The following is a 12,712-nucleotide window of genomic DNA, read 5'->3' as shown; positions in this document are numbered from 1 at the left end:
AAAATTCAAACAGTTTGTTCATATGGAGAACACATCTGTCAGTACAAGCGAAGTTAGATCTATCATTTTGGCACCATAGGCCTGTGCTCATGAATGGATTTAGGGGCAGCTCATTCCTTGCATGCATGTCTTTCTTTTGTTGGCAAGGAAATATGAATTGATGCTATATTTATCTGAGAGCGGCGAGGTTGTTGTCGAATTTTGACTAGAAAAGCTACAAAATGTTCTGTGAAAATAATGCAGCTACTTATTGGGTTGGGTCATAGGGCACCAAAGGCTGTGTACCTCAAAGCACCACGGCAAAACTCCAGTCCTGGTATAAGCCACATGGCTCATTTATCCTAGTAAGCGGCAATTGTCATTTCATAATTGTTGCCACCCAATGAACTTAAAGTATTGGTCATTCTATCGTTGTGGCACTAATAAAGTGAATTTGTAATGTTTCTTATACTCAGTTTTCAATAACGGATTTCCTGTTTTTTGTTAACGAATTTACTAGTCATTTCTTGTGAATTTCTTGGTCCTAAGTACGTAGTTAGCGGACCAAGTGATGTACATGTGGTTGTTGAGGGTCTCAGGGTGCATATTTTGGAGAGCGTAAATAGATAAAATGAAACATATTAGCACGGCATGGGCTGACAGTCGCATGTGCAAGTTTACAAGCACTGGCCTACAGAGAGCATTAGCACCAGAGCAAACCTTATGTTAGAATAGGGCTTCTAGTGCCACGTAGTGGAGGTAGCAGTCCTAGAAGTCTACCTTCTCGACATGGCCAATTTCTGTTTTTGCATTTTTATTTTATCCTTACCTTCTTATGAGACCTATAACTTTTTCATTTTTTCATCCATATAGATGAAAGCTAGACGAAAGGTTGGAAGCTTGTTTTTTGTGGTTAAAAGGTGTACTTTTGAATTACACTATTCATTTTACCACTAAGTGCTCTGGAAAATGGGGAAAAAAATTCCAAGTGTGGGGAAATTATGAAAAAAACCCTGCAATTCTGACACTGCTTTTAATGTACTGACATCATGATTTTTCTAGGTCAGTACAATTATGACAATATCACATTTGTTCTGTATTTTTTTATTATTTTACGGGTAAAAAAAACCTGGAAGTTTGTAAAAATACAATATTTTTGATTGTGTCACCATTTTCTGAGACTCGTAACGTTTTCATTTTTCAGTCGATAGAGCTGTGTGAGGGCATGTTTTTCAAGGAGCGAACTGATCTTTTTATTGATGCTATGTTGAGATTACATTTTCATTTCTTCTTACTGCATGTTATTGTAGCGTTTGCAGGACCAAAAAGTCAAAATTTGGGTGTTTCAAATTTTTGGGGGTTTACTGTGTTTACCAGTTAGGTTAATTCATTTTATATTTCTATAGATTGGATTTTTCTCAATGTGGTGATAACAAATATTTATATATTTTATAATATCTATTTTTAGTGGGCGAAAAGGAGGGATTTGAACTTTTATGGGTTTTCTTTCCATTTTTCCATTTTTTTAAACTTTTTTTTGTATTTGTTAGTCTCCGTATGGGACTTGAACTTGCAATCATCTAATCGCTTGTAGTATATACAGTGGGGAAGTTCTCCCACTTAAAAAGATGAGAGAGGCCTGTAATTGACATCATAGTTAGACCACAACTATGAGAGTCAAAATGAGAAAACAAATCAAGAAAATCACCTTGTCTGATTTGGCAAGAAAATAAGTATTTGGTCATTAACAGAAGTTCACCTGAATATTTTGTTATTTATACTTTGTTGGCAATGACAGTGGTCAAAAGTTTTCTGGTATGTTGGCCCATTCCTCCATGCAGATCTCCTCTAGAGTAGTGATGTTTTGGGCCTGTCACTGGGCAACACGGACTTTCATCTCCTCATAGGTTTTCTATGGGGTTGAGATCTGGAGACTGGCTAGGCCACTCCAGGACCTTCATTTGCTTCTTACGAAGCCACTCTTTCATTACCCTGGCATTGTGCTTAGGATCATTATCATGCTGAAAAACCCATCCATGTTTCATCTTCAATGCCCTTGCTGATGGAAGGAAGGTTTGCACTTAAAATCTCACAATACATGGCCCCATTCATTATTTCATGTACACGGATCAGTCATCCTGGTCCCTTTGCAGAGAAACAGCCGCAAAGCATGATGTTGCCACCCCCATGCTTCACAGTAGGTATGGTGTTCTTTGGATGCAACTCAGCATTCTGTCTCCTCCAAGCACGAGTTTTGTTTCTACCAAACAGTTCTACTTTGGTTTCATCAGCCCACGTGACATTCTCCCAATACTCTTCTGGATAATAAAAATGCTCTCTAGCAAACTTCAGATGGGCCTGGACATGTACTGGCTTAAGCAGGGGAACACATCTGGCACTGCAGGAACTGAGTCCCTGGCGGCGTAGTGTATTACTGATGGTAGCCTTTGTTACTGTGGTCCCAGCTATCGAGGTCATTCACTAGGTCCCCTCATCTGGTTCTGGGAATTTTGCTCACCGTTCTTGTGATCATTTTGACCCCATGGAGTGAGATCTTGAGTGGAGCCCCAGAACGAGGGAGATTATCAGTGGTCTTGTATGTGTACCATTTTCTTATTATTGCTTCCACAGTTGATTTCATCACACCAAGCTGCTTGCCAATTGCAGATTCAGTCTTCCCAGCCTGTTGCAGAGCTACAATTTTGTTTCTGGTGTCCTTCGACAGCTCTTTGGTCTTCACCATATTGGAGTTTGGAGTGTGACTGTTTGAGGTTGTGGACAGGTGTCTTTTATACTGATAAAGAGTTCAAACAGGTGCCATTACTACAGGTAATGAGTGGAGGACAGAGGAGCCTCTTTAAGAAGAAGTTACAAGTCTGTGAGAGCCAGAAATCTTGCATGTTTTTAGGTGACCAAATACTTATTTAAACCATATTTTGCAAAATAAATCTTGCCAAATCAGACAAGGTGATTTTCTGGATTTGTTTTCTCATTTTGACTCTCATAGTTGTGGTCTAACCTATGATGTCAATTACAGGCCTCTCTCATCTTTTAAGTGGGAGAACTTGCACAATTGGTGGCTGACTAAATACTTTTTTCCCCACTGTACAGATAGTACAGATAATACTTTAATATTGCTGGATTTAATGAAAATAACGGTCTACTTTGAAGCCTGACCACAGACTTCTGGTCTTCAGCAGACCCCTGGTTGTCATAGCAAAGCATCGGTAGGATTGCGGGATAGCCAGTAGTCACATTGAATGACACCCCCATGCTGGTGCAGTGCTAATGCCACTGTCACAGATTGACTGCGGCAATTATAAGGTTAACAGTGGTGTGCTCTGCTCCACTCGTGACCGTTAGAGGCAGATCTTGGCTGTGACACGCAACTATTCTTTGCGGAGTATGTGTTGGACTCATCCTTGGAGCCCACTCTATACTACTGCTCCTGATTTGCACTGTACATGTTAGGAGTTGTCAGGTAGAAGTTAAAGAACCTTACCACATAGCTTAGGATATAAAGCAAAACCACATTCTTCTCCAAACAGAAAAGTACTCCATTTGCAGACAGCTGCTTAAGAGTTTTTGACACTTGACAGTGCAAAGAATGAGACTAGGGGAGAGGACTTTAAAATAGTATTAGAGAATAGTTTGTTCTTTATGAGAGCTGCAAGTTTGCATAGGGAGACTTAAAGGCCCTGTTCTCTTCCTCCTTGATGAGACTATTCATACTTTCTTCCCAGTGAGCATTGCTTAGCCTTTAAGTCTCCCTACACTGACTTTGTGCTCTGATCAAGAAGAAATTTAATGCCCCAGAATGAGCCTTATCAAACACAAGCCTTAGTAAATAAGGTTGATAGTTATAAATATTTACTCATTCAGAAAGGAAATTGCCTTATACAGATTATTTTGATCATTTTACAGTTTACAGTGAATGCGCTGATGTCTCCATATCAGAATTATTGGCTGTAAACATGGATCACTGATAATTATAATGATTTAATATGGTTTTCTAATGTGTTCATAAAACATTTTGTCTGTAAGTAATTTTTTGATACGCTGTCCAGAAGAAAATGAGAAGTCAAGTTGGCAAGCCTGCTGACTACTCCTTTTAATATCTAATCCAGCACCCTCTTCATTCACGGCTGATGTATAAACAGAGAAGGGGGCTGGCTTAGGCTACTTTCACACTAGACCGTCGGTACGGGCCGTCGCAAACCGTCGGCCTGACATACCGACGGACAGTGTGTTAAATGTAGCACAACGTGGGCAGCTGATGCAGTTTTACAACGCATACGCTGCCCATTGTGAGTTGCGGGGAAGAGGGGGCAGAGTTTCGGCCGCACATGCGCGGTCGAAAATGGTGGACTCGACGCACAAAAAAAGTTACATGGAACTTTTTTTGTGCCGACAGTCTGCCAAAACACGACGCATCCGTCGCATGACGGATGCGACGTGTGGCTATACGTCGCAATGCGTCGCTAATGTAAGTCTATGGGGAAAAAACGCTTCCTGCGGGCAACTTTGCAGGATGCATTTTTTCTCCTAAATGACGCATTGCGACGTATTCCAAACGACGCTAGTGTGAAAGTAGCCTTAGCTATTGAAGTGAGTAATCTGGCAGCTCTGTGAGCACACAGCTCAGATGATAAGCTAAGATATGCTTTTCTGTGTTCAGCAGAAGCCAAATGTTGAGCAGTGAAACAAAGACTAACTGCTGAGAATTGGGGTAGCTTTGAATATAAAACTTTTAATAAATACGTTCTTTATAATCATATTCTGAAGAAATATTTAATTTTTTTTGGGGGGGGAATTGGACAATCCCCTTTAAGGTTATATAACAATTATAAACTTATTTATGTATAACATTTCATAAAAATATATTTACAAACATTTTTTGTTGGCAGATCGTCCTGGTCTCTCCAGTGTGGAAAGGATAGAAAAGTGCCAAGAAGGTTTCCTCTTGGCATTTGAACACTACATTAATTACAGGAAACACAACGTTGCACACTTTTGGCCAAAACTGCTGATGAAAGTCACCGACCTCCGCATGATTGGAGCCTGCCATGCCAGCCGGTTCCTGCACATGAAAGTGGAGTGCCCCACTGAACTGTTTCCCCCACTGTTCTTGGAAGTGTTTGAGGATTAGAAGAAACTGTGCTTCTGGTTTCTTGGCACTACTGGGGTCTCCCCTTCCATTCCATTGCCTCCGTCACTTTTTTTGTTCTCGTCCGTTCTGAATAGACATGGATGAAAATGTTCCTCTAAAGCGGGTACTTGTGACTATCGTGTTTTTGTTATTCTGTCCTTTTGATGTGAAGTTTATCCGTGGAAGTTTAACCCCTTTTGTGCTGAAGTGGCCGTCAAGACATTACTCAAAAGAGCGTTTGACGGTCCTTCCAGGTCTCAAGTGGTTTTTGGAAAAGAAAATGTACAAAAAAAACAAACAAAAAAAGAAAAAATATATATTAACTTGCATTCACCAGCACTACGGATCCTACACAGAAAAGGTATTCTCAGATGTTGTGCCTGCGGCTAAAACCCCTACTGACCATCTCCCATGGTGATCACTTACTTGTGCAATGTGGGGCAGTTCTAATCATTCACAGCTGCATATATACACCATTTCCTCCGTGAAGAAGGCAGATATTTGATTTTATCACAAGATGATATTTTTTTAATTTATTTTTTTAAAAAACAAATGATAACGCCCCTTATTTGGCACACAGTGCGCCCATGGCTTGGGATAAATTGGTAGTATGTTTTTGAATTGGTTTGTAGAAAGAGAATTTAGCCTGGTAAATAACCCTAAATAATTATACCTTTATACTGAAGAAAAGAAAATGATAATCCTGAAAGAATGTATTTTTTTACTCTAACTCCCCTTTTCCAATCTCCTTTTATTTTTTTTTTATTATGGAAAGAAACAAGCTAAGCTGACCTGGATGTTAAAGTATGACTTTACATTGCTCACTCTTTTGTTATATAGTTGATGTTTATAGGATGACTGTACAGAACTAGTTCCTTGATTCTGCACATTCCCTTCTCAGGTATTTGAAAGTAAACCTCTAGGAATTCCATTAATGTCTCACCGTTTTCTGATCCCCTTACTTTTGCATGACGATATGCATTGGAATAGGTCTCGTGCCACAAGTCACACGATGATCACTTGGCACTTTGGGAATTGGTAACCTCACACTGTCGTAATAATAGGCCATACTAGGATGACATTTGAACTCCTGAACTGTGATATATCCATATACTCAATTGTACTACCTCCTTCATTACCCATCTTCTAACAGTGCCTAGCAGAGAAGCAGTTACTTAGGTCATGTTCAGATCTGCTTCAGTGCCACATATCCTCAAACCTATTAGTATGTCGTATAGAAAGCAAGACTATCCACATTACATGTTCAGGGCTGTAGTTCATGCCAGATTCTATATTTTGCCAGACATATTTTTCTATTATAAAATGAACATATAAAATATAAACGGATGCAGAATAGCTCCCCAGCTACTGACAGCGAAACCAAAACCATAGTATATACAGCGTGTGGAATTCAATTCTGCATGATCGTCTAGTATTTTCAGGTGAAATACTTCAAAATAAATTGTATGTATGTGTCTAAAATTCTATTTTATATTAACCTGCAGCCCCAAAGTCTGGTCATTAGCCGCCAGAGAGGACAGCCACGTGCCTTTAAGCATCACTCATTTATCTCAACTGACCTGCAAGAAACCCACGCCAGATACAAGAATCCATATTGGTCGTTCTGTAGCTAGTTTATATTTCTGGAGATACACGGAAAACAAGCAGCGCCCACATTACATATCTCCCTCCTCATTCACTAGTACTAGAAGATACTTTTTTTTACAGAGTTGAATAATACGAGAAAAATCCTTCAGCTCGATTACAATGTATTGTAAAACATACACAAAGGATGTTACTTTTGGTTTGAAGACATTGAGATTTTATTGATGCAGAGGGGGTATGTGAATAGCAATGGATTTTCCATCGGTAGTTTTTGAGGATAAATTGGCTGCTTTTTTAGATCATTTGCAGATAATGTATTTAGTCTTTTAAAAAGGAGTAGTTTTTTAGACACGAAAGTAACGTCATCACAGTAAAGTACTTGTAATCATTATCACTTCCATACCTCTATATTATAGGTCTGTGTTTCCTTTGTCTCAAAGTCCATCAGCTAATTCTTGTGCAGAGACTTTGCCTGCACTTACAGCTCTCTGGCCTCTCTTCCTTTTTGTCCTGGCACTGGCCTCCTACCAATGATTGACAGGCCACTTTTCTCAATGACCTGCTCCATAGGCCAACATTTTGTGCACGCACCATTATTCCTGAGGGCGGCACAAGTCCTGATAACATTGTGAGAGCTGGACTATCCCCCTGCGCATGTGCCACCCTAGCAATAACGCCTCCTGCACAAGATATCAGGTAGGGGAGAAGGCCATAGAGACTGACATCTCTGCAGATGGATAGTCCAGCTTTCGCAACGTCACCAGGACCTTACTGCGCATGCGCCACCCGCGTGACTAAAGGCAGCAGCTCAAGATGTTGGCCTGGGCACCAAGCAGATATAGTCATGTTATGCTGGTGCCTGGTCCTAAAAATGTCAGTGTTATGCATTATTATACAGACCATGGCTCTGTAAGTCTTTAGTCTAGGAGATGGGTGATGCACAGAAACTTTCCCAATGATTTTAGGTTTGGAAATCTACTGCGTCTTCAAGCACTGAAATCTGTTGTCAGCCTCCTCCTGTGGCTCATATATAGTTGTTTCTTGCAGATTTTACTACAGCTTTCTGTTCCTTCTCTTGTAAATTAAACCAAATAGAAAATACTACATAAAAATGATTTGTGTTATTCAAAGGGACACTTTACGAATGGGAAAAATGGTGCCCCCGGGAGTGTAAAAATATCCCAAAAAACACTTTGAACTCCTCTCAGTCTCCATACTGCACGGATGCTGAAAGGAAGCAATAAATTGGGTTATCTCAGTTACACTATGGCTCTCAGTCTGGGGTGGGGATCTGTGGCAGGTACTTTGGAATGAGGATCACTGGTAGGGTCATTGTCAATTTAAAAACGCTCTATAATTTGTATATTTTTACATTTGTTAAGCACAGTCAATAGAAATACCATGCCGATAGTTTACATTTGCATTTATGTTTATTTTTGAGTTCTACAGAGATATTTTTTTAAATGAAGGCAGCCTAGACCCTCTGTCACGGGCTATCTGGGAACACCATTGCTGTTAATATACTTTCTCTGCTTTAGGTTGGAAACTGTTTCCATGTTGAATTGAGATGACCTAGCCCCCACATTACAATGCAGATCATATACTAAATGTATATAGGTATATATAGGTTTACACATTAACTTGCAAGTTGAACATAAAACATTATTTACCTTAGTACATCGTCAAGGACAATCCTTCACACAGGAAACCACCCTAATATTGTCTCAGTTTCTTAGTGCTGTGGGCAAACTGTAGCCTCCAGGGCTTCAACCTGCACCATGTTTAATACTTGGATGAGTGATTTATTTTTCACAAAGAGTCTTTGAACATTTGATAGAAAATATTATCTCCATTTTATAATACCACATTACAGGAGGGATTTGCAGATGTTTGTTCCAAAGTCAAATCTTATAAAGCTACCTATGCGCTAGTGCTCAGAGCTCCCATATGCTGATGAAGTTAGATATTATGAATTAAAAAGAGCTAAAAACAAATGTAAATTCTGGTTTGAAAAGTTCAGACTATTGTGCACGATAGTGTTTTTCACTATTTTTACCCTATTGTTATTTGTGCCCCAAAAATGGGCAGTACGATAGCCGTGAAGAAAGGGTGGATAAAAACTGACACATCCCGCTGATCTTTTACTACAAATTAAAGCTAATGCCTAGAGTAAAGCAGTGTGCCAGGAGCCAACACGCTCATCACAGAGCCATAGGCGCCCTGTAAGGCACTAATCTTTCTCCGAGCAGTGGGTGGACATATAGGTTCACGTCGTATCGCCCGGTAGGTAAGGATGGCCAATGTCAGCATAACAGTAGCCAGCAGCCTCCTACTGTATATTAGTCCGCATGGATGGGACTGAGCTCACTGTTTTCATAGCCCACTATTACTAATGTATTGTAAGAAATGTGAAGACTGCTCTATGGAAATCTATACGAGAGCAAGAAACCCTCAAATATGGCCATCCCCCCAGTAGTAATGCTATTATTGGATACTACTACAACACATCATGTGATTGGACATATTATGTGTGACTATGCATGAATCTGTCAGAAAACCTCCATACAGGTAGCCCATGGAGGTACAATATGGCCCCGCAGCAGGCTGTCAAGCCCATATTAGAGCTCTATCGACCATAGTATGTATTATGGCCATCTGTGTGTATAGATGACATGCACATTGTAAAGAAAATAACTGCTTGGAACCTGAATAATATATGTGTTATCTAAGTTGTTTTTGTATGGAGTTTGTTTGTTTTTGTTTTATTTTGGTGCAAAAAAAAAGCTAAAACATTTTTTTGTACATTCTAAAAATGAAAAAAAAAACCTCGAATGTTACCCAGGGACTGGTGAAGTGGGGAAAAAAAGAACTCTAGCACTTAAAAATCTGTACAATGTACCTACCATGTATGCGTCCTTATCTTAATATGGTAAGCTTTAGATTATTGAGTAGTGGAATATTTTGGAACTGTCACTACGGAGTTTGGCAGGCAACTCAATCTCATCATTCTCATTGAACGGAAAGGGGCTTATGCACATAGTCTGCTTTTTTTAAAGCAGAAACAGCACCACTCTTGTTCAATGGCAATACTTGGTATTGCAGCTAACCAGATTCAAATGGCTGTATCAAAAAACAGGCCAGGAATGTCCGAAAAATGTGGATGTGTTTGGTTCTATGGGCAATTCCACTTGTTCATTCGTATTATGGATGATTGCAGGAGCTGCCTTCTATATTATACATTATACTGGTCTGTAAAACAAACCAATATAGTGAATACTGCGATTTTTTTTCACGTAGAATATGGCTCCACGTGGCACTATGCCCATGTGCACTATCACACTGGCAAAATTGGTCGGTGTGTTGTCCATCATGAACACAGTCAACACAATAATCAAAAAAATACTTTCAATGGGCTCTAAATAGGGATTTAGTATTAAACACAGCGAATGGACAAGGGTAATGCTGTTTTGGGAAAATAGTAGATGATTTTTTGTATTGTTAGACATCCTCATCAACACATTAAATTCATTTATTAAAGAAGCACTATTATAAAAAATTTTATCCTCTTAATATATTGCAACCATCATATTATTTAGCACTGAGTACTTACAATTGCTCATTTTTCTTTTCTACCCAGCTGATTCTTCTCATTTCCATTAAATCAATGACATCACACATGAGTGAAAACGATTAGCTGAATCCTTCTAAGCTCTAGATAGAAACCGGAGGAGCGGTGAGGAGCGGAGTAGCTGGGTCAGGAGTTGAAGAGGGGGATGACTCAGGGAAAAGAGACTTCATGCTCGCACATAGAGCAGAAAAAAGGGAAGAATTATCTGGTAGAAAGGGAAGATGAGCAGTTGTAAATACACAGTGCTATATAATTTGATGACTACAATATATTAAGAGGATAAAAACTTTGATGAGAGTGCTTCTTTAATGCAGAAAATACAATTACAAAGTTGTGATCATTTGACTAAATGCATTGCAGATTGGGAGAACATGAAAAACTGCTATGTACAAAATACAGGGTGGGCCATTTATATGGATAGACCTGGGTGGGCCATGTGTATGGATACACCTAAATAAAATGGGAATGGTTGGTGATATCAACTTCCTGTTTGTAGCACATTAGTATATGGGAGGGGGAAAACTTTTCAAGATGGGTGGTGACCATGACGGCCATTTTAAAGTCGGCCATTTTGGATCCAAGTTTATGAATGGCCCACCCAGGTATATCCATATAAATGCCCCACCCTGTAGATTATCAGTGTATGCTGCCATAAAAAAACAAGCCATCTGTACAGTACAACTGCTGTGTGCACAGACCTAAAGCTACACACAACACAATGCCGACACTCTCAACCACAGTCCAAACCAGAAGATCGCACTTAGAAACTAGCACTTATATTAGATATATTTGTTTCATGTGTCCAATCATTGCACAGAATATCTTTTGTATGAAAGGATTGCTACAGGGTTTTATAGATGCATATTTTAGGAAGAAGATTGTTTGCTCATGGATGACGTCCATCAAGGACTTTTTGCTAATTTCCAGATTGGATAAATGTTATAAGGAACATCTAAAGACACAAACGATCCACCTCTGTGCACTTGTTTTTCTAAAAACTTTAGTGTCAACGTGTTTCAGAGTTAAAGGAGGATTTTTCCAAAATTCAAACAGTTTGTTCATATGGAGAACACATCTGTCAGTACAAGCGAAGTTAGATCTATCATTTTGGCACCATAGGCCTGTGCTCATGAATGGATTTAGGGGCAGCTCATTCCTTGCATGCATGTCTTTCTTTTGTTGGCAAGGAAATATGAATTGATGCTATATTTATCTGAGAAGGGCGAGGTTGTTGTCGAATTTTGACTAGAAAAGCTACAAAATGTTCTGTGAAAATAATGCAGCTACTTATTGGGTTGGGTCATAGGGCACCAAAGGCTGTGTACCTCAAAGCACCACGGCAAAACTCCAGTCCTGGTATAAGCCACATGGCTCATTTATCCTAGTAAGCGGCAATTGTCATTTCATAATTGTTGCCACCCAATGAACTTAAAGTATTGGTCATTCTATCGTTGTGGCACTAATAAAGTGAATTTGTAATGTTTCTTATACTCAGTTTTCAATAACGGATTTCCTGTTTTTTGTTAACGAATTTACTAGTCATTTCTTGCGAATGCCATTTATGTAAATGATTTGTATTGCAAAATGGAAAATAAAGCAATTCTTCATTATAAACTATCATGTCCTACCGGAAAATCTTTACATAACCAGTTTAGAAAAAATATATATACATTGTTCTGGAATATAAAATGCAATGTGCTAAGCCCATACATGGAAGTCCTTGTCCTGGTGGCACTGTCAGTCGTTATCAGACAATTTGGCGTATTTTATATATTATATTGGCAACCATTACCCTAAACAGTGATGAGCTCAGTATAAAAAAGAAGGAAACTGGAATTGTGTTGGATTTCTGCTACCAGGGTGTATATGATATTCAGCCTCTGTTCACTCGTCCGAGGTTTAGTGGCCAATTTGCATTCAAACTTGTAAGTTTTGGCTTTATAGTCTATGCATATGGATTGGGGACAGGAAATGGAACCTGGACCCAAGGACACGACACAGAATAGTTTTCAATGCAATACTTTGGAGCGAGCATTGTGGCCATGTTAACTCATGCCAATGTGAATGACGTTCAATAAAATCTTCACACACTATGACTGATTTACAGACTAAAACTGTGGATACAGTAAGTCGCACCAGCTAATTTATAAGAAGTCAGGCTAAGCTAAGCTAACAGGGTTGTAGTACGTTTATTCTGTATATATGGTAGACACTTTGTACTTGTCATAAGAGATAAAATAATTCACAATGCCTTTATAATATTCACTTGCCTTAAGCAGTACACCAAATAAAACCTAAACAAACGTTCCATGTTCAGGTACACATAATAAATCTGCATACAGAATATTCCA

General features: G+C 39.2%; 1 protein-coding gene across 7 annotated transcripts in view; it reads left to right on the top strand.

Moving 5' to 3' along the window:
• THRB (thyroid hormone receptor beta) overlaps positions 1-11,196 on the top strand; it is a 505,570-nt gene extending 494,374 nt beyond the window's left edge. For all 7 annotated transcript variants that reach the window (XM_077268912.1, XM_077268915.1, XM_077268916.1 and 4 more), the window contains one exon: positions 4,887-11,196. In XM_077268912.1, coding sequence (XP_077125027.1) covers positions 4,887-5,128 — 242 coding nt within the window. In that variant the 3' untranslated portion in view covers positions 5,129-11,196. The remainder of the gene's footprint in view (positions 1-4,886) is intronic.
• The last annotated feature ends 1,516 nt before the right edge of the window (positions 11,197-12,712 follow it).

Source organism: Ranitomeya variabilis, chromosome 6, assembly GCF_051348905.1.
Source record: "Ranitomeya variabilis isolate aRanVar5 chromosome 6, aRanVar5.hap1, whole genome shotgun sequence".
Lineage (NCBI taxonomy): Eukaryota > Metazoa > Chordata > Amphibia > Anura > Dendrobatidae > Ranitomeya > Ranitomeya variabilis.
Note: the sequence above shows the minus strand (reverse complement) of the source record. Positions and strands in the feature narration are given on the sequence as shown.